Below are 27,061 nucleotides of genomic sequence, written 5' to 3'. Positions count from 1 at the left end.
GGAAAGGAGCCATTATTCTGACAGAAATAGAGAGACTCCATTTGCTGGAGTTGGGAGTACACCCGAAGGTGAATTGTGACAAGAGAATCAGTGTAAGTATGTTGCACTTTTGACTTTTAACAAAACAAACATAAGCAAGCGTTAACGTTTCTCCCACGCAGCTTTATGGCTGTAGCCTGACCTCCTGATGTTATATAATTAGCGGAGATTAAAAAGACACATTTCTTCAAGTTCACTGAACACGCAGTGTCCCAGTTTTGGTCTCCGTTGGACCTCCAGGCTTAAAACATGAGACATTAATAATAAAAAATAATAATACATTTATTTCTATAAATGTAAAATGTAATTTCAGTCGACGTGGCCTTGCCCAGCCGCTAACAGGCGGGAGAGCAGGTTCAAAAGAGCAGGTTCACATTACGGGAGCAGCCGGTAAATGCTGGCCAGTGTGTCCTGCACGATGCGCTTGACTGTGTTGTCCCGGAGGAGGGGCAGAGGCTAGGGAGGGGGGTGAAAGCAGCCTGACACATGCGGTGGATATCTGGGCTTATTAGCTCTCCAGGAGCAGAGATGGTGCCGCTGATATAGGATCTGCCAGGAGTGGGTTTGGATGAAAGGGGCCTGAAGGCGGCGGGGGATTCAGCCAGTGCGTCAGAGAGCCGGCTGAGGGCAAGCCATTGATTTTAAGTGCAATCTCGCTGAGCTGGTGGAACGTGCATCTCTCTTATTGTGGAGAGCTACACAGATGGGTCTAGGGTGGGTGTGTGTGTGTGTGTGGGTGGTTTGAGGTATTATCCTTTGTTCCGGGCTGCAAGTTTCAACCGCAAAATCTTCAGCAACCCGTTTAGGGCAAAACACAGACTTTTTTGTACCACGAACTCCCCCAACACGATCACAGTTGTTAACCAGGGGCTCGTTTCACACAAGCGGATTGCGAGGGTTTTCACTCGCGGATCGCTATATCTTATCAAAATGCGTTTCACAAAAATTGGTCACTTGCGAATCACAAATTAAGCTGCGGTGACTACATACCGCAAAACCAATTTTCTCCCTCGCAGGTATGCGATTTCCTCTGATAGGCTGCAGAGACAGGCTCCAGAAATAATACAATTTATTCAAAGATCTGCATCCTAAAGTGGTAGCCATTATTTTTAAACAATTTACTTCTGGAAAGTACAAAGAAAGTGTATTTTAAATAGCCTCTACTCTCTGGGATTTTGTTCAGAAAACGTACTACATTTTTCTAAATACCTTGATATCTGACTGAGAACGCAGAAATGGCTACCACTCAGTAAAAATCGGCATTACAAAAGTCGTAGCCCATGTGATGCTACGGCTAAATAAACTGTCTGTTCACTATTACCTCACGGTTGTCTTTCATCTGGGCCCAATATCTCCAGTATACCTCTAACTTTGCCCTCTCTACTTTCAGCCTTGGTTTCCTGCTGTCCAGAGGAAAAATATGTCATTATTTTATATTAAGCAACATACAATCTCCTGATAAACACTTGCGTTTTTACATTTGTGCACACTGAATTGGAAATGGTGCTATTAATGCTCATAAGCATCGTATGCATTACAAATGAGTAAATTTAGTACAGTACATCAGTTTCACCCACACAGGACACCAGCTACACTCACAAACCACACAGTACACCAGTTACACTCACAAACCAGTTACAGTCACACAGTACACCAGTTACACCCACACATTACACCAGCTACACCCACAGTACACTAGGTACACCCACACAGTACACCAGTTACACCTACACAGTATGCCAGTGACACCCACAGTACACCAGCTACAGCCACAAACCAGTTACAGTCACACAGTACACCAGTTACACCCACACAGTACGCCAGTTACACCCACACAGTACACCAGCTACACCCACGCAGTACACCGGTTACACTCACAAACCAGTTACAGTCACACAGTACACCAGTTACACCCACAGAGTACACCAGTTACACCCACACAGTACGCCAGTTACACCCACACAGTACACCAGTTACACCCAAACAGTATTCCAGTTACACCCACACAGTACACCAGTTACACCCGGTTGACCAGAAGGGGACATTGCGGTGCCTGGGACACGGGCACTCTGCAGAATATGATCGCTTCCTCAATGGCCAGCGCCACACTCAATTACACGGCACCCCAGGGGCCTGCTGGGCACGTTGTGCCTCGGCGTGTTCAGTGCTCCATGCCAGACCCGTCCACAGCAGAGCTGTGCCTTAACAGGATGAGCCGGCCCACATTTTCATTTAGCCCAGTTGGCGTTTAATGGCGTGCCCTTACGCCAGCCTAACAAATGTCAACCTGTTTGAAAGGTGGCTTTACTCTCTATATTCATGATGCATGTAGCAGGCGCCTTTCCATAGATTGACGCACGGAATGGTTCTTTAAAGCAACATATGCTTTCAGCTCAGAAAAAACAACATCAGAAATGATTTTAATATGAAAAATGATCTTGCCAGCTCTTTCTACTGCAGTGTTCTGCATCTCTCTCCCTCTTCGCCTGCCGATTCAGATGATGTACCGTAATGCCCCGGGACGAATTTGATTAAGGAATTAATAAAAAATAAAAACCCTGTGAAAAGTGTCGCCGCGGGAGTGTGAAAGAGATGGAGGCCTCATTTAGCCCTGTACAGAACACTGCTACCACTGCCGCCACCACCACAGCGATGATGCTGCATCTGTCACCACAGCTGTAAGAGAGAGAGAGAGGGGGAGAAAGAGGGAGAGGGAGAAAGAATGAGAGAGGGAAAGGCAGGGAGAGAGAATGAGAGAGGGAGAGACAGAGAGAACAAGAGAGGGAGAGACAGTGAGAGAGAGAATGAGAGAGGAAGAGACAGAAAGAATGAAAGGAGAGACAGGGAGAGAGAACGAGAAAGGGAGAGAGAACGAGAGAGGAAGACAGACAGAGGGAGAGAGGGAGAGACAGAGAGAACGAGAGACAGAGGTAGAGAGGGAGAGAAGGAGAGAGACATCGCTTGGCAGTTGCAGTTTTAGAACTCCTTTCCCCATTTAATGAGATAAGAATCTTGATGGGAAATTTGATTGCCCCTGTACATAGAACAATGCTCCCCTTCAACACGGTAGACATGGGTACGCCTGTGCTGCCAGGGCTTTTAAGAGAGGCTTTTATGTTTTGTTTAGGAAGGCTCAGGAACCTCCAGGCAGCCACTGTTTCACCCCTGTGGGTTCCCATATTCTAGGGCCCCAGAGAGACCCCGGGGAGTTCCCCCCCCGGTCTCTCACAGCTAAGGTCCACTTGGGCCTGTCCTTACCTTTGACAGTTTAATGGAAACTGTTGTCCATTTCTTCACAAACACAGTTTGGCCAGTTTAGTGACTGCCAAAATGGTATATAACATTGAAAAAGCAGAAACACTTGAATTTAATTAGCAGTCAGAGGACAAATCATAAGGACAAATGTTGATTGAATCCAGGCTTTGTTGAGCTCTTCAATCTGTATGCACCCTGCTGTATTATATTAAGATCCAAGCAGGAGGCTTGTACTGCGTTTGACAGTCAGAAGACAAGATTGTTACAGGCACCAGGGTTACGATGTAGGGTATGAGACAACATAATGTTTACCCTACGAGAAGTTTAACAAGTTCTGTTTATCTTTTAGATAATAACTTTTGATGTTTTAAATGTTTTTTTCTTATTAGTCTGTAAAAAAGCATAATGCATGCAGCACTGTATTTCACATACAAAATGGAAGTACCGGGCGCTGCTGTGTGGCTCATCCTGCTAAGACGGAGGGTTCCGGTGTGCGCATGCTCCCCATGGCAGCCATACAGGGCGTGGTCACCCAGGAGGGATTCAGTCAGTGGGATGGTCCTCGCCTCATTGCACAACTCTTTCTGCCTGCACCGGCTGCACATGGAGTGTACCCCTCTGATGCACTGACTGAGCAGCTCCGCTGGGGGACTGAGTGAGAGAGGCAGTGACTGAGCAGCTCTGCTGGGGGACTGAGTGAGAGAGGCAGTGACTGAGAAGCTCTGCTGGGGGACTGAGTGAGAGAGGCGGTGACTGAGCAGCTCTGATGGGGGACCGACACAACAAGCCTACAAATACTATTGCGTGTTCCTAATTCTAATTCCTAAATCTAGCAAAACGTTGTTTTGACATTGTACTTGCAAGTGGGCTGGGCCCTCCGCTCACTGCCTCTGTTTCCACAGCAACACCACTGAGGGAGGGGGGACGTACATCAAGAAGTGCTGCAAGGGCTTCTGCATAGACATCCTGAAGAAGATCGCCCAGAACGTCAAGTTTACCTACGACCTCTACCTCGTCACCAACGGCAAGCACGGCAAGAAGATCAACAACGTGTGGAACGGCATGGTGGGAGAGGTGAGACCCCGCCCCTCTACACATCCGACCAATACTGAGGTCTGCTTTCACTGACAAACTTTGATTTTTAAGATCATGAACATCAATTTCCAGAAAAGGTCTTCTTTAAAGGAAAGCACGTGTATTACTCTCAGTCAACAACGGGGCTGATTGGGCAGTGTAAATTTAGGAGAAAGGTGGGAAAAATAATAATTAAGAACAGTCTTTTTACTGACTGTATGAATATAAGAAAATAGGCTACAGAATACAACCATGCTGCAAAAGACTCCTTACTCAATTTTGCTCACCTTCCCTCAACCAACTGTGCAATTACAACAGGAATAAAAACATCATTAATTGTGTTAAGTCTGAAAGAGCATTCTGGAGGCAGAACCTGGATCCCCTGGTGTGTGAGGTATCATGGTTATCCTCAATTATGGCATGTGCAGTGTGCTGCACGCTAATGGATGGCTAAGTACTGAGTAAGAGTAGCAGAGACTGTTTATGTGTCACTGCAATACAAATATTGCATAGCTGCACTCTGGACTCAGAGAAAGATGTGTAAAACAGAAGGTTTCTGATTCTGGTTCAGAGTGGCTGCTGTGTACTGGGTGGGGTGGGGTGGGGTGGGGTTGAGGTGGGGGAATCCTATCTGAAGCAGAGGTTAAATGCACTGTATCGTACTTGCCCTTATTTGACAAACGCAGTCTACCAAATCGATGGAACAAGATGTTTGGATTTGATTATGGGATATGGAACATCTGTTACAGTGAGCGTGTGTCTGGCTCGGACTCATTAAATATTAGAGAACATATGACAGTATGTCCAGTGCAGTTGTTTTATATCCTGTTATCAGTCATATTTTTCCATTTTTACTGGGTCGGTTAAGATGAATATGCCACTGACATGTAGCCAAGGGCCCATCAAAATTCACACAATCACTTTAGTGCAAGGGCTAGATCATGAACATAAACCCTGCTGGCCTGCCCCCTACAAAGCCCCTACAAAGTCAGTGTTTTGAGTAGGGGGGTCGTTGGGACACGGAACCTGAGTGGTTCTTGAGTGCTCTTTGCCGTACTTGTGGTTTCAGAGCAAGGGAAAGAGTGTGGAAGAGGCTGGACTTAAAGCAAGCTTAATTTCAAAGTAAAATGAGGTTTTCCAGGTGTCTGAGCAAGTTCAAAAGGGCCAGCATTTAGTGTCTGAACTCCCTGGAACGGGCCTCTAACTCCACAGGGTGGGTACTGACACATCATCATTTTACAACAATAAATATTGACAGGACATGTAGGGTTAGAAATGCTTGGTTTTGTATTTTTGATGTAGGATCATGAAATATTACTGAATGTGACAAGGGAAGACTGGACCACATTTAGTAAAACTAACAAGTTCTACGCTAATAAAGATAATACTTATATAATGCCTTCCCAATGATGGTCTCAAACAGTGGCCCTCCAACAGGAGGGGAACTGAATTAAGCAACAGTGTGCCCAATACCCTGGGTGATGCATGGCAGCCATTTTGCACCAGCTAAAACATCTGCTAAGGCACAGAAAGAGAGAATTCCAGAGCCAATTAAACTAGGGGACGATTATGCAGGTGAGTCAGCCTAGGTTGGGAATTTGCCCAGAACACCAGGGAAACCGCTCCTTCAATGCCCGACAGAGAGTCCCACCTGGGAGATGAGCTTTAATGCAGAGTGACTTTAATGTCTACTGTTTAATAAAGATGAACTTTAATGGCTTTTGTCTTTTGTTTGTGTCCTGCACTGTGTTCCTGTCCATACACCCCCCCATCCCACCCCCCCCCCCCCCACCCAGGTGGTGTACAAGAAGGCTGTCATGGCGGTAGGCTCCCTGACCATCAATGAGGAGAGATCTGAGGTCATTGATTTCTCTGTTCCTTTCGTGGAGACAGGCATCAGCGTGATGGTTTCCCGGAGCAACGGGACAGTATCGCCATCTGCCTTTTTGGGTAACTGTTAAGACAGGGGCACATCTTACCTGTTCTCTTGATTTTACCTATTGAATGTTATGCTTTTACAGTACTACTAAATTACAAGAAATGTTGTGTGGTTTTTGACTGTTGCTTTGGTCTTGCTCCTCCCTAGAGGTGAGACGCATTGCCGTGAAAATGTGTCCTTAACTCTGGCTTCATTACTAAAGTTTCCCAACTGCATTCATGGAAAACAGAACTCAGGCCTGGGATTCAATTAGCATTTGTCCATAATTTTGACTCACAAATAATTAAAGTCCTAATTTATATCTTCAGATTAGCATATTCACCAATCACTTTCAACTTTCCATGCTTTCTGTGAAGAAAATAAATATACAAGATTAATTCAAATCCAAATGCAAATTAAGTTAATGTAAGTCAAGACAAATTTTGGTTCGATACGGGCCTTGTGGTGTACCATTTGTCACTTTTTTTCTCTGTATGAAAATTGTACACAAAGCAAAAATCATAGATACAATTTTGAACAAACATCATGTATATTGATACAGATTGATATATGGAAACAAGCAGAATCTTAAAGGAGACACTATCTCTTTGATATGCGAGTGCTTTGTGTCACTGCACACTTTAATTAGCAGAAGGCTGCTAATTACAGGGCTTATCCAGGGAAACCCCCTCCATGGCTGAATGCCAAGCTCCCTTTAACCTCCCACTAGAAAGGCTTTTCATCTCTGCAGCATGTCCGTCATCAGGATCAGCCAGTGTTGTGTGTGTGTGTGTGTGTGCGTGTGTGCGTATGTGTGTGTGGTGTGTGTGTGCGAGAGCATGTGACTATTTTGTACGTGTGTGTCTGTGTATATGTATGCACACGTTAGTGTATATTCCAGTGTGTGTATACTGTATGTATGTGTATATAAGCTTGTGTATGTGTGATAGTGTATACAGTATGTGTATGTGTTCATATACCGGTATGTGTGTTAGGAGTATATGCCTGTGTGTGTATATGGATGTACTCCAGCTGACAGCCTGGTTCTCTCTCCCTCTAACACAGAGCCCTTCAGTGCATCAGTGTGGGTGATGATGTTTGTGATGTTGCTGCTGGTGACAGCCATGGCAGTGTTCATATTTGAGTACATCAGCCCCCTGGGATTCAACAGGAACCTGGCACAGGGCAGAGGTAAGCTCCGTAGCCCTCTCCCCTCTGTCCCCCTCCCTTCTGCCCTGAGTCTGGCTCCTGCTTCTCCCTCCTCTCTGTACCCCAGCCTTCTGCCCTGAGTCCAGCTTCTCCCTCTCCCTCCTCTCTGTACCCCTCCCTTCTGCCCTGAGTCCAGCTCCTGCCTCTCCCTTCTCTCTGTACCCCTCTCTTCTGCCCTGAGTCCAGCTTCTCCCTCTCCCTCCTCTCTGTACCCCTCTCTTCAGCCCTGAGTCCAGCTCCTGCCTCTCCCTTCTCTCTGTACCCCTCTTTTCTGCCCTGAGTCCAGCTTCTCCCTCTGTACCCCTCTCTTCAGCCCTGAGTCCAGCTTCTCTCCTCCCCCCCCCCCCCCCCCCCCCCCGGTGTTCCTGGTACGCTCTGCCACCCGCTCTGGGGAACAGTGTCTCCTGTTGCAGTGAAACCTTTGTAATCCTGACCATGTCACTCTGGAAACACCGATGTTTACCTCAGTGGGACTACCTGGTTAAATGAATTATAAATATACATTAGACTTCATTCAAAGTACCATGTGAGCACTTTATTAGGTATTTATTAGACATATTTTTTAGATCACTGAGATTTAGATCCCCTGCTGCTGTAGCCTATCCACTTAAGAGGTTTGACGTGTTGTGTGTTCAGAGATGCTCTTCTGCATACCACTGATGTAATGTGTGGTTATTTGCATTACTGTTACCTTCCTGTCAGCTGAAACTAGCCTGGCCCTTTTCCTCTGCACCATTCTCTGCAAACTCTAGGTACTGTTGTGTGTGAGAATCTCAGGAGATCAGCAGTTTCTGAGATATTCAAACAACCCTGTCTGGCACCTACAATCATTCCACGGTCACTTAGATCACATTTATTCCGCAGTCTGATATTTGGTCAAAAAACAGCTGAACCTCTTGACCATGTCTGCATGCTTTTATGCATTTAGTTGCTGCCACATGATTGGCTAATTAAATACTTACATTAACAAGCTGATGTACCGGTCTACCTAATAAAGTGCTCAGTGAGTGTATATCTATACTAAATACAGATTATGGCTCAAATAATACAGATTATATAATGATAATTGTGTCATGTAGCAGATGCCTTCTGCCAGGACAAAGTAAAATGCACAACGATTTCAATATGTTTTGAATACAAAAGCCCACACACCCAAGAGGGTACTACATTTTTTCAATGAAACAATATTAATTAATTAATGAAAAATATCCTGTGAGGATCAGTGGTGATGACCCTGCCAACTTTATCAAGCCAGGCTTTGAAGTTCAAACAGATTCGGATATAAGGCTTTCCACTTTCATTTGTGTTTCAGACTTTCGCCTTTTTATCCGGAAGCTCCATTCTCATATCATTTTTTTGTGGTTGGGACTCTGCTTTCTGTGAATAAAGGGACAGTTGTACTTCTGGGGGCTGAATCATGTAGGATCAGAATCAGCACAGTGAGCCAGTTTTGTTTGTCATGTAGCTATAAGGTTTTTAAAATATTAGATTTTTATTTTGTGATGTGAAACCCACTGAACTTTTTTCACCATGCTGGTTAGGTCCAATTTTTGTTTTGTAATAAAAAGTAATAAAAGAGAGTTGGTTAATTGCATCCAAAGCCTTACCTCTTGCATCCAAAAACGGCAGAATAAATAAGAATTCCTTTACATTGCAGTTCATTGTCGTTGTTTTAACAAGGCCTTTCTTTCACAAGCGGCGACTGGCGGCAGAATTTAGCCTGAAATACAGCGCTTGCTTGTATTTGCAACTTGGAGCTAATGACAAAGCGCACTGCAATTAGCTTGAACAGAGTCCTAAATCCAGGCCCTCATCCATCAAACAGCAGAATACCGGGGCCTCTCTCCATCACTGGCAAGCTGAAGAGCATTGGGGGCTGAGGAACTGGCATGAATATGCATGTCAGTGAGCCTACTCATATTCAGCGTTCCCTTTGAAAGGGAGGCAGCTGTAAACCTGCGGACTCACTGTCACACTGTCAGTCTGCGCGTCCCAGACATGCGTGGGGGGAGCGACCTCATGGAAACTCTGCCGGATTTCACCGGAAATACCAACCAGGGAAATCGTTTGGGCGGACGCACGGTTACTCCTGTTAAAATGCACCGGGCGTGTTCTCTAAAAACACAAAATCCTAAATCTATAGTGTGTGCAGTACTTTGAAAAGGCCAAAATACAGGGTTATTGTATAAACAGAAGATATTTTCATGACAGCATATAACAATGTAGTCGATAGATTCCCAAATTTATTTTTGAATTTTAGCAGCCAATTCATACCAAAATTCCCTAAATATATATTTTGTTATATAGTCTCTAGGTGGGTGCTTGTAGGGTCAAACTGCCTTTTTGTCCCGGGTTAACTTTTCAATATCAAAACCTTTAAGCTAATTGAGAAGCTATGTGCATATTGCATGTATTAACTTTTGAATAATTCTAATAAAACTGCTGATGTACTTCTGCTTCTCAGTAAACAGAGAACAGGTTTGGACTGGCGGTCCAAACTGTAATTGATTTCAGGGTGCTAAAATATGCACAGTTGGCAGGATGTATTAGCAGGTCTTTAGTGGCAATGTCAACTCTGACAAATGGGCTGCACAACAGAGATGTATATTGCTGCATAGTCCTGCTTTGGTGAAAAGGCAAAGATTTTCTATTTACTAGTTCAAGTTCAATTTTATCTACCGGCACACCAAAGTGATTCATCACCACCGGCGGCTGCCAAGCCTCTCTGATGTCACTTCCGAGTTCCTCACCAGGAAAGTTGCTTTCAAGGCAAACTCTGAACAGAGCTGGCACATCAGTACCAGCACAGGAGATGCTGAGTGCAGACATCGTCTTTGGAGCAGATATTTAAATCTCTGTGCTGAACACTTTATTTAAGATGGTGACTGTCTTTTTATTTTGTTTATTGATTCCAGTGTTTTTATTGTAACACTAGCAGAATTAAGTGTTTTAATAAAATGTCTGTTTTTAAGAAGCTGTAATATTGCTGAATGATTGTTTACTGGCAATTTGACAATATTATTGGGTTATAAAAAAACATAAATATGAATAAAACTACTGAATTACATTTCAGTTAGAATGCAAAATGCTAGCATCAATGTAAAATGGACACAAAGTCCTAATATTAAAACTACAGTTTGTTCATAAATGTACTGTATATTCATTTTTCAAAATTCAAAATTTCATTCTCAGAGTTGGAGTTTACCATTCTATGAGCTTCTTGCGGGGGGTGAAGTCTTATGGTGAAGTTTGGGCAGTGTGCAGCTTCTAGCAGATACAGGTCTGATAATTAGATCAATGTAACCCTTTTAAAACAACGGTGGTGTTGTTACTCACGTGGTTTTTGGGCCTCCTGTGTCTCCGTAGACCCTCACGGGCCCTCGTTCACCATGGGCAAGGCCGTGTGGCTGCTGTGGGGTCTGGTCTTCAACAACTCCGTGCCCGTGCAGAACCCCAAGGGCACCACCAGCAAATTCATAGTGTCAGTGTGGGCCTTCTTCGCTGTCATCTTCCTGGCCAGCTACACTGCCAACCTGGCCGCCTTCATGATCCAGGAGGAGTTTGTGGATCAAGTCACTGGCCTGAGTGACAAAAAGGTTAGTATTAGCATCTACAGCAAATGGAACTTGCCACAAAACACCGATGCAATACAAGCTCTAGTTAATAACTAGTTAAAATCGAATCCAATCGATCTAGGGCATTGGACATTTCACAAAACATTTTTCATAGCACGTTTCACAGCAGACCCTGGAGTAAACCCATTGCAACAAGCCAGGGGTGACGGTGGCCAGGATATACTCCCTAAGAAGAATTATTCGGAGGAACCAGGCTCGTGAGGGGCAGCCCCTGCTAAGTTCATAACGACCAACTGGTGAAGGTGACTCAGTCATTTGTGCTAAATGAGGTAGCTGCAGAATAGCGCAGAGCGGTCGGTGAAAGGCTGCAGGATGGTTGGACTGCCGGTCAACCGTAAAGCCAGGATTCAATGAACATTTGTTTTCAGCACTGACTCACAACACAAGCATTATGTTTTTGATGTAATGAATGAGTGTGTTTGTGACAAAAAAAGAACAAAAACACTTTAATGTATTTGACACAGTTGACGCTATGGCATATACTGTACACACACTGTAAACATGTTGATGATGTGAAAGTAATGGTGTGTGTGGGTGGCGGCGTGGCACAGCGGTTGCTGCAGTTGTACCCTTGAGTGCAGCGTTTAACCTTGCTTCAGTGAATTACCCAGCTGTACGAATAGAAACCACATTAGTCACCCTGGAAACTGCCTTCTGCTCAGCGAATAAATATTCACACAAACGCTGCTTAAACTGCACCACATATTTTACAAATAATTTTGCCCCCATACATTTCGGAGATAATCGTCAGCCGTTTATCGGGAACGGCAAACCGTACAAAGCGACGGGGTCCGCAGATTTTTGTCTTCGGCTGTTTTCATTAGCAGCCCAGTTGCTTTCACGGATCAAATAGGAGCCGAGAGACAATGACAGCCAGCGCATTCCAGCTCTCCCGGACGAGGGTTGGCGAAATGCGCTGTATATTATCGTTTATTCATTCTTCCTAATGGGTAATGATTTGACCGTGCGTACAGACCTTTGCATTATCTGTGCATTATACTACAAGGACGGTAGAACAGTCTGTGAGTGCCAGGGCTGGTGAACAGAAAGGATGAGAACAACACAAGGACACGTGCTTTAATCCCACAAAAACAATGCCGTGTACTTATGGCTCTGGAAAGACATGGCTTGCCTAAAATTATTACTGCCCAAGGAGCGTGACAACAGGGATCAATTGACCTCCCGCCATTGCACGAAAATGTATGTTCTGCTTGGGATTTTAGAGTTCGTTAAGTGTCTGAGACACCAAGCTTAACCTTCAAAGCTTCACACCTGCCAAACGCGCTGTCATCGGTGGATGTCTTGTTTCCCCCATACAGTATTCAAACTGTGCTGCGTGCTTTGTCTACAAGCTACCAAGTCATGGGGTGAACTTTTTCACAGAAGGCTTCTGCGTGTTGGCTTATTTGTGGGTGAATAAATCTTGACAAATGAGTGTGTGTTATTTGCAATGTGTGGTTAGATTTATCTACTGATAAAACTTGGTGAGAACAAGATGAGGGTTAGCTATGCCCTACTAATGTATGAAACCACAGAATTATAGAATTGAAAGATTGAAAGAGGGTGTACTTTCTCTTTCAGTTATGTTAATGTACACAGTATGTCTATATAATGATTCATTTCTGTCAGGTACACGTTCCCATGTAAGAGCATACATACACACAGGTATACATTCCCATGTAAGAGTATACATACACACAGGTACATTCCCATGTAAGAGTATACATACACACAGGTACACATTCCCATGTAAGAGCATACACACACACGGGTACACATTCCCATGTAAGAGTATATACACACACACACACACACAGGTACACATTCTCACGTAAGAGTATACACACACACACACAGGAACACATTCCCATGTAAAAGCATACACACACACAGGTACACATTCTCATGTAAGAGTATACACACACACACACACACACAGGTACACATTCCCATGTAAGAGCATACACACACACACACACACACACACACACACACAGGTACACATTCTCATGTAAGAGTATACATACACACAGGTACACATTCCCATGTAAGAGTACATACACACACACACACACACAGATACACATTCTCATGTAAGAGTATACACACACACATACACACACAGGTACACATTCTCATGTAAGAGTATACATACACACAGGTACACATTCTCATGTAAGAGTATACACACACACATACACACACAGGTACACATTCTCATGTAAGAGTATACACACACACACACACACACACAGGTACACATTCTCATGTAAGAGTATACACACACACACAGGTACACATTCCCATGTAAGAGCATACACATACACACATACACACACACACACACACACACACGTACACATTCTCATGTAAGAGTATATACACACACACACACACACAGGTACACATTCTCATGTAAGAGCATACACACACACAGGTACACATTCCCAGCAGTCGGTCCTCACTAGCTGTGATGTTTGAGCTGAACGCCCCCATGTGTGTACAGCAGCCTCTCCTCTTGTTCTGTGTCAGGCTGCCGCTTTAGCACGGCCCCTTGTGTGCAATATCAACAGGCTTTGTTCAGGACAGGCTGTTCTTAAGCACTGCCGCCGTGCCTCCCTTTGTGTCCCACGGGGAACGCTGCGTCTGCAGCTTGTTGCAAGTTAGACATAATCTGTGTGCACTGACATGCGCTAAAGATCTCTTTTTCTTCCGCACCTCCCAGGAGTGGGTTTTTATATTTGGGATGGGGGGGGGGGTGTTCGATCTTAAGCCTTCGCGGTTTCCGCAGCTCCTGATTCGAGGGGTGCGAGGGCAGGAGTGAGGTCAGGGAGAGGGCGACGGGTATTTTTACGTGGACCCACATGCGGTGGATCGGCTCCTTCCACTTTGGTTACGTGATGTACCCGGTCCCCGTCTGCGCAACGAGCCTTTGTGAAGTCCCACCGCCAGCCTTGGGGCTCCGGGTCCCTTTCTCCTGCTCTCTCTCTCTCTCTCTCTCTCTCTCTCTCTGTCTGTCTCCTGCCACTGCTCCAGTCAGGCTGACAGTATGGGGTCTGCCACAGAACTCTGCCAAGGTCTCAGACTAACTGAACAAGCAGAAAAGCAAACAAACATGAGCAAGCGGACCGATAACATCTATCACAAAGATGCCAGGTCACCGTGTGAGCAGGCTGACACCTGCCTGAGCCTTTTAGTAGAGCGTTAGAACAGTAAAACATGAGACCTTTGGCAGGCAATAGGCCATTCAGCCCCACCTTTGCTTTTCTTTGTTTGCCTACAGCTAGCTAAAATATAAATACAAATCAATGAAGGAAAGCGGATAAAAAACAGCAAACCAAATAAGATAAAACAATAAATGGATTCATAAAATCGTGCGGACCAGGTTATCATGCCCACGCCTGCAAAACTGCTGCTCCGTTAGCTCCTTGACTGAAACGAAAGGGAATAAATGATCAGATAAATTAGATGAAATAAAAGGCGGTGGCTGTCAGAGAGAAACAGAAGTGAGTCCTGAGTGTGATGCGTTTATCATCCCGGGCGTCGGGTGCCAGGTCTGTGCCGGTGCCAAGCGCGGCCGTCTCAGCCGGACGGTGAGTTTGAGCCTCTCGCTGGCTGTCGGGGGAGATTGAGTTTGCAGATCGGATGTGTTGTTTGCGTTGCCCTCGGCCTGATTGATAGGAGCTGCGGTCCCTGAGGGGCTGGCAGAGGGATGAGAAATTGGGTTAGCCTGTTCTTTTTTTTTTTTACCCAGTGTGGATATCTTAATACAGTGTGCAGTATTTTCATACAAAGTTGTGTATGGTGTAATTGTTTAGGGACATGGTGGTTTGTAAACAAATTAAACGTGCTTTTGCAAGGCAGTGCCAAGCAGAGATTTAACCTGTTGAATGCTGAACGGGGAGAACAGGGTGTGTTGGGTCACATGGAGAACAGATAAGAGCATGAGAGAGTTTGAAAAGCCCACTCAGACCCCCCCAGGCTGGTTATGTTGTCCAGTTTGAGTAGGTGTAAAATCAAATCTCAATTCTGTCACTTAAATTAACTTAAATTAAAGTAATTCATATAAAAAATCTCATTGAGCTTTATGGAAAGATCATTTCCTTTTTTATATTTGTTTCTTAGACAAAACATACAGATATAGACAAGATACATACCAAAAAATACAGGAGCACACGTACATACGCTCTCCCTACTCCCTTAAGAATCTTGATTGTCCATCTCATATATTTAAAAAGAAGCATAAATAAGCACACACAACAATGAATCAACAAATAATTGGTAAATATACAAAACATGAACTGACATGTTCCACACTCTGTGTTTGGAAAAAAAATAAAATAAATCAAGAATAATACAAAATGCCAAATCCTAACAGTCCTCGCAGGTACTGTAGTGGTATATCCAGATCACCATTGTTCATCGCCATGGTTATTATCAAAGTACATCATGATTGGTGGAGCTCCTGTACTGTACAGAATGTGTAAGGTGACATGACAGGTGTTTTTTCTCTATTTTATTATCCTTGATATCAGTGAAAAATATTCCTTTGACTAATTCCCACCTATGCTAATTTAGTCTTGGCCCGCTGTAGCTTAAAAACGTGTTTTGTGTTCCCTTCCCACAGTTCCAGAGTCCGTACTCGTACTCGCCCCCCTTTCGGTTCGGGACAGTCCCAAACGGAAGCACGGAGAGGAACATTAGGAAAAACTACCCGGACATGCATCAATACATGGTCAAGTACCACCAAACAGGAGTCCAAGACGCGCTGGTCAGCCTCAAAACTGGGTAAGCCCAAGGCCTCATTCTTTGTTGTTGTTCACAATTGTTTTCAAGGCTAAATGTCTAAATGGCTAAATTTACCCAAACATTCTTTATAATGTTTGTAAACACATGCATTAAATATGAAGTGGCACAAAGCATAGCCAAGTGGTGTGGATGGAGGATGGTAATGTGTAAGTAGCCAATTATACACTTATATTTTATTAAAGTATATGTTTTTCACTTTGTGTTCTGAATGTTTTTAGGTTGAATATATAATCTCAGTCGCACATTAGACTGTCATTTAACACATTTTTAAAGAACTGTTTCCAGACTCTCACACTAAATCAGTGGAAGAGCTCTGTGCTGAAGAATGACAGGCAGGCAATAGACAGGGCCCCTAACTTTCCCACCCATAATGTGTCACCCATTTGTAAGGCGGTCTCTTTCAAACAAACCAAACGGGGCTGCCCGCCTCTTTGGTATTCCTCCCCCTGCGTGACGTTTTGGTGGAGAGATCTGGGTTCAGTCAGGCTGCGTGGAATTGAGGGGCTCAACATGTCCTATGGGTGTCAACCTGGCCAACCTGCACTATAAATGTCAGGCCTTTTTATCTGTGTGTGCGCGTGCTGTTAGTGTGAGCATAATGGACTGCCTGCTACGTAAACACATTTTGTCTCTGTGTGTAGAATAAGTAGGCTCCTGATTAACAAGGAAGGAGGAGGAGCCGTGCTGGTGTCATATCTCTGCTTTATATCTGCGCCTTTATGGCCACCCACACATCTGCCTGGGGTGTGGAACATTCTGGAGGGCCCCTTATACAGTATGCGTTTAATGTATCACATCTGTGGGGCTGCGACACCCCTTTATATTAAACGCAATGAAAGTGATTTACAGGGTGGAGGAGCAGGTCCGTCCGCAACATCACGGAGCAAACTATCTGTGCCAAAGCCTTCCCCGGACAAGATGAGAGTTCAAAAGAAGGTTCTGATGGATCTAAACTTTAACGTTAATGACATCATAAATTGCGTAGCGGCACCCTTGGTTTTAAAAATAGACAGCGGTATGTCAGTCCCGCAGACAGAGATCACACATTAAGGAGAACAAAGGCCGCAGACACAAAATGAGTCTCGTCGGGAGTGGAAGAGCCTTAATGTGAAATGGCGCCAGCTCTGCCGCTCGTTCTTCTTACCGACTGCTTCTTGTCTCGTGCACAATGTGTAAATTATTACACAGTTACCGAACTGAAGTCAAAGTCATGCCAAGCACCTTCAACGTTCAGCCTTTCATAGATATATACACTCAGTGAACACTTTATTAAGTATTTATAAGACCTACTTTTTTTGTAGGTCTTCTGCTGCTGTAGCCTATCCACATTGTGTGTTCACAGATGCTCTTTTGCATACCACTGTTGTAATGTGGCGATATTTGCATTACTGTCACCTTCCTTTCAGCTTCGACCAGTCTGGCCCATCTCCTCTGACCTCTCTAATTAGCAAAGCATTTCTGCCAGCAGAACAGCTGAATCTCTTGACCACGTATGCATGCTTTTATGCATTTCGTAGCTGCCACAAGATTGGCTGATTAAATATTTGCATTAACAAGTTGGTACAGGTCTACCTAGTGGTCAGTGAGGGTAACTTCTGCATGTTCATCCAAGAAAAATGAACGAAGAACGAACACTTGTCAAGTCAAGGTTAAGGACAAATGTAGATTTTTCATGCAGACCACGGTGTATTTGATCAGGAAATGACCAAACGCAAACGAAGCAAACAACCCTCAGCAATCCTTTGAATGGCAGAATTATAAATGTTTTCCGATGCCCAACCAAACACTTTCAATGAGTTTCATTCTTTTAGAGGTCTTCCATGGTCCTCCTCAAGGGGTAATAATAGTACAGTAGGTAAGCATGTGGGTAGCAGGTAAGCATGACAGAGGCAACAGCACAGTATAGTGGTAAGGGAAAGTGCCTTAACTATTAGGGGTTGATTGACACTTAATCATAATCACTTTGGTAAATACCCAGCTGTTTAAGGTGATTGTTTGTTTCAAATCTGCTGGCTGCTCTGGATCATGGTGACTGTGAAAAAGCCATTATCTGACTTGACGTGCTTTCCCCTCTCCACTGCCCACAGGAAGCTGGACGCCTTCATCTACGACGCGGCCGTGCTGAACTACATGGCGGGCAGGGACGAAGGCTGCAAGCTGGTGACTATCGGGAGCGGCTACATCTTCGCCACCACAGGCTACGGCATCGCCCTGCAGAAAGGCTCGTACTGGAAGCGGGAGGTGGACCTGGCTATCCTGGCCATCATCGGAGACGGTACGTGGGGCGCTTTGTCGAGTGGGGAGTGGCGGGTCATGGTCCAGGTTGGGGAAGACACAACAGCACGTCCCTGGCTTCCCATTGGCCCTCAGAAGATTCCGTGCTTGATTTCTTTGGGGTGATTTTTTTTTAAATAAAAGAGGCCTCAATTTTCAGTGGCCATTCACATAGCATTAAGTGTCATCATTCTTGGTGGTGCACTGGGCCATGCCTAGAATTTTACATGCTCACATGAGGCATATTATCAGGTGGGCTAAGGGGACAACAGTGACAGTGACTCGTCTATGGAATGCTGTGCCTTATGGAACAAAGGACATTTCTGCATTTTGCAGTAATTCACATGCTTTCTGATATAAATAATTATTTTTGCCATAATATGCTCACAATTATAACACAACAAATGTACACTCAGAGAGTACTTTATTAGGTATTTATCAGATTTATTCTTAAGCCTTTTGGTCTTCTGCTGCTGTAGCCTATCCACTTTTGGTATGCAGAAGGGCATCTCTGAACACACGTGTCCAGGTTTGACGCATTATGTGTTCAGAGATGCTCTTCTGCATACCATTGTTGTAATGCGTGGTTATCTGCACACAACTGTTGTAATGCGTGGTTATCTGCATTACTGTCACCCTCCTGTCTGCATCCAGCGTTATCACAGTCACTCAGTAAAACCCCTTGAAAACGTGGCAGGGGGACAGAACATTTTGGTGAAGAACAAAAATATGAGTATGTGGTGGGTCTGCAAAACCAACATTGCAGCCTTCCCTGGACAAGTAGGGAGGTTAACAGCTAATGACACCATAAATTGCATAGTGGCACTGTTTGTTTTAAAAATAGACAGCGATTGCATTTTTAGGAGAGGAAAGGCAATCATGCTAGAGTTTTGCCGGCAGCAGGGTAGGAAATCGTACAAAATGCCCTGATTCGGATTCTGCACAGAAGATGTGCTTGAAGAAGCACTACTTTTCTGCTGGCTTATTCATTAAACAAGTTCCATTCTATAGCCTTACTTGAGGTGCACTTACAGTACAACAATACTATGAGGACTGTGATGTCACTGTGATGTTACTTAAATTACGTCTCGTCTGCATCTCTGTTTGCTCATTGAAATCTGTCAGTTTTATGGAAGTGTAATACATTTAGAAAAAAACACATTTTGTACCTGATATTTATCAGAGATGTTTTATAGGTGTTATTATCCTATTATATCTCAAGTGCACATTCTCCGAAAGGCCACAGCATATTGAATTAATAGAAGGACATTGAACATATAATATTTATTTAAGAGCGTTCTAATTTGTTAGATAAGTTTTCATATCCTTAGATTTTCTTTTTCAATATGTTCTGTGTCAATTAAGCCCTTTACAAAAGGAGGGTGCTTCTTTTATGAACTGATAGACTGATGGGTTAAATCACAGTGAAATGATGTGTGGGCATCTCAGCCATTTGTGTCAAGTGAATATGACTTCAAAGTCAGAGCAAATGGCAATGAGCAGATATGGAAGACAAATTGTGGAAGAACTTCCTTTCAGCAATCTTATTTGAACAAGAGACCAGTTTGAACAAATTGTATGGGGGGCCTGTACTTTTGCTTAACAAAAGTACAGGCCCCCCCTGTTTGTTGCTTAACAAACACTTTTGCTTAACAAAAGGTTCATGAACCCAATGCAATTTCCAGGGTTCATTAAACTCCAGCAGTTTATACAAATCCTTTAGGGATCATGCGTACACTCTCAGAGAAAAAACAGTTCTCTAACAGTTGCCTTCCTTTTGAGGCCTGAGCGTTTCATCAATGAAAATTTGCTTTTACTGCACGTTGATATATCCACTGATAGTTCAAATATTTTTGGTATAAGCCTTTCATGTGATACATCAAAAGTGCATGTATTCTCAAAATACTGAAGATGAAAACACTTACGGAATTGCACCCCTAAATAAGCAAATAAAAACATTTCTTCAAATTAGCCGTGGGCTTTAACAGGTGTGAAAGGCTGTTCATTTTGTTTCTCATTTTGCCCAGCAATCTTGATGTGAGTTAGTCTCTCAAGACATCTGCAATACAGAGTCCCTTCCATCACGAAATTTCATAAGACATTTGCCAAATGTCAGCTCCACCATGTTATTGTACAATATCAATCTAGACGAGAGAGGCGTTCATTTAGCAGCTGTGCCTCCTGCTGCAACACCCCATGGTGACAGTAGCATAAGGATAAGACTGGAATGTGTGCTACATAACAAAACCAAGTTTTCCTATATACTGTACAACAAAAAAAAATGTTAAAGGCCCAGAGCTTTTCAGCTTTTCATGTCATCTTGGAGCTTTCTATTTATGTACATGCACATATTTTAGAGTCAAAGTGCTATTTTTTCAAGCTGTTCGTAAAACGATTTTCACACGTGACACGACATACGTACTATCGGATGGCGTCGCTAAATGTTAACACTGACTATTGGGCTTTTTTTTCATTTTCTTGCCATTTTAGATACTAAAACCAGGAAGAGAAAGCTGATGCATGTTGGATTTTAATGACGTGGAGATAATATGATGAAATATAAAAGTTAAAATTAGAAATGTAACACGAGTGTATATCTGAAACATACATACAGTACATACATACTCTCGTAAAAAATATAGTATATACAGTACTGTGCAGAAGTCTTAGGCACCCGAGACATTATTATATATGTTTATTTTTTGTGTGTTAGTATAAAAGAACACATTTGAGATTTCCAAATATTCATTTTCCAAAAGATTCAATTTTACAGAGACATTTTTTAAATTTAATTTTAAAAAGTCACATATTACAGTAAGCAATTGACTACTTTTTACATAACAGATCAGAAGCAAGGAGCCAACCAAAGTCTGCAGAGAACTGTGGCAAGTTCTTCAACATGCTTGGAATAACCTCCCTGCTGATTGTCTTATAGAACTACAGGGCAGCATTGGCTATCTCAGAGAAGTGATGCAGTTTTAACGCCGAAGGGTAGTCACAAAAAATATTGATTTGTTTCAGTTTTCAACTATTCTGCCAAATTACTAAAATGTAATGAAAAATGTATAGTGAGTTTATTTAGGACCTTTTATTGAATTATTTTTGAAAGAATCTTATCTGTACAGAATGTTATACATGTGCCTATGACTTTTGCACAGTACTGTATAAATATATTTCTACATTTCTGCATATATTTTAGAATGCAATGATTGGTTGGATGTTGGCTCAAATCCGATGATCAGTCGGCATCTCAAACTCAATCTTGACAAAACTCTCATTTTCCAGATACTTGCTCCACCCTCCAGGATCTACCCGTCAGCCTTGGTTACACGATGGTGTCCACATCCCAGACGTGCCAGAAATCTGGGTGGATAACAGACTGTCTTTTCCCCTTGCCCCTCAAACAGGCGAGATGGAGGAGCTGGAGGCGCAGTGGCTGACGGGAATCTGCCACAATGAGAAGAACGAGGTGATGAGCAGCCAGCTGGATGTGGACAACATGGCGGGAGTCTTCTACATGCTGGCCACGGCTATGGGCCTCAGCCTCATCACCTTCATCTGGGAGCACCTGTTCTATTGGAGGCTGCGCTACTGCTTCACCGGGGTGTGCACCGGCACGCCTGGCCTGCTCTTCTCCATCAGCAGGGTGAGTGGCTTCCTCCCAAACCTCTGCCAGTCCTGTGTGTGTGTGTGTATGTGTGTGCAGTGTGTGTGTATATGTGTGTGTATGTGTGATGGGGTGTGTGTGTGTGTGTGTGTGTATATGTGTGTGTGTGTGTGTGTGTGTGTGTGTGTGTGTGTGCAATGTGTGATGGTGTGTGTGTGTATATGTGGGCGTGTGTGTATTATATACAGTAAAACCTCAGAGACACAAACCCTTCTGGAACAGGGGTGATTCAGAACTGAAATGTACCTAACTTTCAATGTGAACTTAAAATTCACCAAATTAAATTTGTATGATATGTACTGTGTATTGTTGTACAAACAATCAGACAAGCTTCAAGCAAGGATCTCTGAAAGATACAGCATAATGTCTTTAGACAACGGCCTCTGTCTTGCCTTCTCAAAAAGAAAAAACATGCATACAACAAACAACACTGCTAATTGAAAATAACTATATACAAGGATAGCTAATACAAATCTACAGTAATACAAAGCAGACCGAGTTCACCGTTACAATGAGTTACTGTAGCAGTCAGGACAGGACTTTTTTCTCCATCAGTTAAAATAACATCAAGAATCATTGAACTATGTTATATGAAGCATGGAAATTAAGCTACTGGGTACAAGGTCCGGTTAACCAGTCGTTCTCTCAGTAACTGGTCCACCAAATTTAGTAAATAAGTATATAATAAAGAAAAAAGTAAATAAGTGGAAACTATGGAATCTGCATCTGAAAAATGCCTGGCCCTCCTTGGTATGCCCTGGTGATGTAAGTGACTAACCCTTCTCCGTTTTCCCCTTTCTCTCTCCTCTCAGGGCATATGGAGTTGCATTCATGGTGTCCACATCGAAATGAAGAAAAAGTCTTCAGACCTGGACTTCAGTCCCCAGGCCAACATGCTGAAGCTGATGAAGTCAGCCAAGCACATGACCAACATGACAGGCCTCACGGCCTCACGGCTGGGCTCCCCAAAGCGTCCCGGTGACTTCATGCACCCGGCCGGGCCCATGCTGATGGACATGATGGGCGAGAAGGGGAACTACATCTATACCGACAACCGCAGCTACGCCCCTAAGGAGGTGATCTATGGAGACACAGGCGACCTGCAGGCCTACCTGGCCAACCGTCACAAGGACCACCTCAACAACTACATCTTCCAGGGCCAGCATCCACTGACTCTCAACGATGCCAACCCCAACACCGTGGAGGTGGCGGTCAGTGCTGATGCCAACCAGACCAACGCCAAGCCCCGTGGGGCCTGGAAGAAGTCGGGCCCTGTCCAGGACACCCTGGTGTGCCCCGACGCTCGTCTCTCCATGAAGAGCCAGCGGTACCTTCCGGAGGACGCTGCCCACTCTGACGTTTCTGACTGCTCCAGCAGAGCCGCCTCTTACAAGGACGCAGACGGCCAGAAGCATCTGAAGCCCAAGGACAACTTAAAAAAAAGATCGGTGACGTCGAAATACCCTAGGGACTGCAGCGAAGTGGAACTGTCCTACTTAAAGAACAAGCAGCAACAAGGAGGAGGAGGAGGTGTGCCGGGCCGTGAAAAGATATACACCATAGACTCAGACCGGGAGCTGAGCCTGCACTCAGACCCATTACATTACCGCGAGAGCCGGGCACTGGGCGATGACCTGGACTTCCCCGAGATCTACTCCGACCACAACGACAACTACCGCAAGGCCGACCAACCCATCATCCACCTCAACAGCAGCCCCCTGCATCACGGCGACTCTGACCTCCTGCCGGACGCCATCTACTCCAAGCACTACCCCAAGGAGAAGAGCCTGAGCCTCAGCCCGCATGAAACCGGCAACGACCGTTACAAGCAGACGCACTGCCGCAGCTGCCTGACCAAGGTTGTGCCCAACTACCTGAGCCACTACGCCGTCCGGTCCCCCTACAACCGATGTGAAGCCTGTCTGCGGAGCGCTAACCTCTATGACATCAGCGAGGACCAGATGCTCCAAGAGGCCGCCAACCCCGCCTCCTCCTCCTCGGTGGGAGCGGTGCACCAGGACGGGATGTTTGGCCAATACTGGCCCCAAAGTGACGGGCCCCACGTGCAGAAGAGGAACCGGCTAAGGCTTAGCCGGCAGCACTCCTTCGACAACATCGTGCTGGAGAAGCCCAAGGAGGTGGACCTGGGCAGGCCGGCTCGCAGCGTGAGCCTGAAGGAGAAGGACCGCTGCCTGAATGATAGCTCCTACTCCAACATGTTCAACTTCAGACCAGACAGGCTCCTGGGAGGCCGGCCCGCATTCTTCAACCACAACCTGGAGGAGAGCAAGCGCAGCAAGTCCCTCTACCCCGACCACGCCTCAGACAACCCCTTCCTGCACTGCTCCTCCCGGGACGACCAGCGGCTTGTCCACGGCCGGAGCTCCTCTGACATTTACAGGCAGCTGGCGCCCCTCAAATCGAGGAACGAGAACAATCTGCGGTCCTCCGTCAGGTCCGCCGCCTCATACTGCTCCAGAGATGGTCGGATACCCAACGACATGTATATCTCGGAGCATCTCATGCCTTACGTAGCCAACAAGACTAGTGTGTACTCAGCTCCCCGGGTCCTCAATTCCTGTAGCAATAGAGGAGTGTATAAGAAAATTCCCAGTCTCGAGTCGGATGTTTAACGCTCCCGTTTTGTGTAGCTTCAATCTTAATCCATTTTAGGATGCCACAGCCACCTAAAACCTGAATCAAAAAAAGTACCCACATACTCTCTAGTCAGTTTATGTTTGTTTTATTTGTGTTATTTGTTTGTTTGTTTATATTTTGTTCAGCATCAGTGAGTTGCCCGAACAGTGCTTGCCAAAGGTTTTCAGTGTTTCAGTTTTGTCTCAGTGCAGTAAAATATCTCATGGACTCCAGGAATCTGCTCTAAAGAAGAGAGAGCAGTTAACGCTAGCTGGTGTAAAATATCTCTTGCAGGGAAAGGGGAGGTGGCCTGTTTGAGCGGAATGTGGTCTGAGACAAACGCAAGTCACTGGCGCAGGTTCTCTTAAACCTGGCTCACAGCCCCTTAGCTTCCTACAGATGCCAACTCCCAGTTGGCTCTCACTTAATTCGCTTCCAAAACCTTGGGAAGAAATGCAGAAGCTGCTTTGGGCTGTACAGATATCCTCCACCCAATACAATAACCAAGAAAATAGAGGTCAAGAACATCTGACTTCATTCAGACAATCTGACTGCTTCAGGAATTGCTATAAATTCCATGTAAACAGATACAAAACCTGAGGCAAGCCAAGGGTATTATTGTTGTACTGCACTTATAATACACTTTGCTTTTTATGTTGTAGTATGCTGCAGTATATATGGGGGTTCTAATCAGTATCTAGAATGGTTTAGGCTTTAGATTATTAGATTATTTGCTACTAGCACACTTTTAACAATTAGTTAGCTTCCCTCTGCCTCTGAATTCTAAAAGTTAATTTCAAATTACAGTCAGGAATATATTTTGTGCATGTTATTTTGGTACTGGAAAAGAATCACCACATTTACATTAAATGGAATTAGTCTTGCTGATTTTAGGTGGACACCTGTGCAATTAAGACTTGACCTGTGCTTAGTGAAGCTCTAAAAATCCAGCTTTGGCTTGCAGAAGGACAACCAGCGAAACGTTTGCCTGGGATATTTTGTGAATTCTCCATTCTCTCTCTCTCTCTCTCTTAAACAGGGTAATAAAGATTTTAACATTGTACAAAGAATAACAATTTTATTAGAGAAACTTTACCTCACGGTTATTGTGTTCGGTACTTAGATTATCGGAGCTGTACACTGTGACACTGAACAAGAAAAACCATTCTGATCCTTCTGAAGACTGTTGTGTTATTTGTTGTAAAATGCAAATGTTGGATCTTGCCCCTGTGTCGTCATCGAGTTGTGCGTCAAAAATGTTGAGCGTGCCATGCGAAACACTGGGTAAGATTAAATTCTGAAAGAGGACATTGGTATGCATTGGTTGTCTGTAAGACAATCTCAGCACCGTTAATGTAAATGACACAATTTGGGCTGTATTTGGAACATATAAATTGCATAAATAGAGCATGTTTATTTCATGGAAACACATTACTGCAGATTCACCCATGTAAAAATGTCCTACTAACTTGAAAATGATCTCTAAAGGGAACAGAGATGTATTAATTAACTGGAAGGTAATATCTCAGGAGATGAATCGCATTGTGGAACTTGTGTATTGATTTAGTGTTGCACAATAAAAATGCACCTTGGCATAGTGTTCAGCTGCAAAGTGCAGCCTTTTACTCCTCGCTCATTTGATCATCCAAAGTCTTCCAGTACTTTCCTCTCTTTCTGTGAACCGTCAAAAAACACACTGCCCAAACAAAGATGGCAAAGTAGTAGCTAGTAATGCAGAAACGGATCAGCTTACTCCACAACAGCACGTACCTTACAAACCAAGCATCGGCAAGACATGCAATATACGCAGTGTGAGTTGTACTGTGAATCTGAATTCACTTCTTGTTTAATTTGGAAAAAGAAATTACTGACAAACAAAACGTTTCCAGACAGCAGTCTTTTCTTTTCCCTCATATCTTTTCATTTGCTGTCAGTGCTGTCTCTGTCCCGATATCCCTTTCAGCTTACCCACTGTTCTGAACTAAATTCTGGAGCGCCATTGTCCACACAGCTTGTAGAAGCTGTAAAGCCTCAATTGGCACTAGGAGTGCTTGCAGACATTTCTCTGGTCACATTTAACCTTCAATGCTGCTCAAGGATGTTGATGTTTGAAAAATATGCACATATAAAATATCAAGGACCCGAATATCCACATATGGAATCGGTTTTCATTTCTTCCTCAATCAGTCATACATTGATTGTTTTTCACCCCTTGTAACAGCCCTGTTCCTTATGGGAAATCTGTTTTAATTATAATTAATTATATAAATATATACATATATATGAAAAAATATATATAAATGGCATGCAACTCTGATGTTTCTACATTATTATTTTTTGATTTTGGTTTTTGTTATGATTTATTGAGCACTAATGATTTGTGACAGAGTGCATGCACTGTACGCTATGCACTAAAAGAAAAACTGTTCTTTTGGTGCAGTGCAAGAGTTGGCCCTCAGCCCAGTCTATTTTTAGATACAGTACATCTTACACCCTGAGTGAGGTGAAGCCTCGTCTTGTAAGACATACTGTACCTTCTTCACC

General features: G+C 44.1%; 1 protein-coding gene across 1 annotated transcript in view; it reads left to right on the top strand.

The window, feature by feature from the left end:
• Positions 1-24,513, top strand: part of grin2aa (glutamate receptor, ionotropic, N-methyl D-aspartate 2A, a) — a 136,049-nt gene extending 111,536 nt beyond the window's left edge. The window contains exons 6-13 of the mRNA XM_061223313.1: positions 4,197-4,368; positions 6,165-6,318; positions 7,352-7,477; positions 10,862-11,091; positions 15,758-15,918; positions 18,027-18,214; positions 21,621-21,859; positions 22,693-24,513. Of these exons, the coding sequence (XP_061079297.1) occupies positions 4,197-4,368; positions 6,165-6,318; positions 7,352-7,477; positions 10,862-11,091; positions 15,758-15,918; positions 18,027-18,214; positions 21,621-21,859; positions 22,693-24,513 (3,091 nt within the window). The remainder of the gene's footprint in view (positions 1-4,196; positions 4,369-6,164; positions 6,319-7,351; positions 7,478-10,861; positions 11,092-15,757; positions 15,919-18,026; positions 18,215-21,620; positions 21,860-22,692) is intronic.
• Positions 24,514-27,061: the final 2,548 nt, after the last annotated feature.

Source organism: Conger conger, chromosome 16 (genome assembly GCF_963514075.1).
Source record: "Conger conger chromosome 16, fConCon1.1, whole genome shotgun sequence".
In the NCBI taxonomy this organism is placed as follows: domain Eukaryota; kingdom Metazoa; phylum Chordata; class Actinopteri; order Anguilliformes; family Congridae; genus Conger; species Conger conger.
This window is presented reverse-complemented; position numbering and strand designations above follow the sequence as displayed.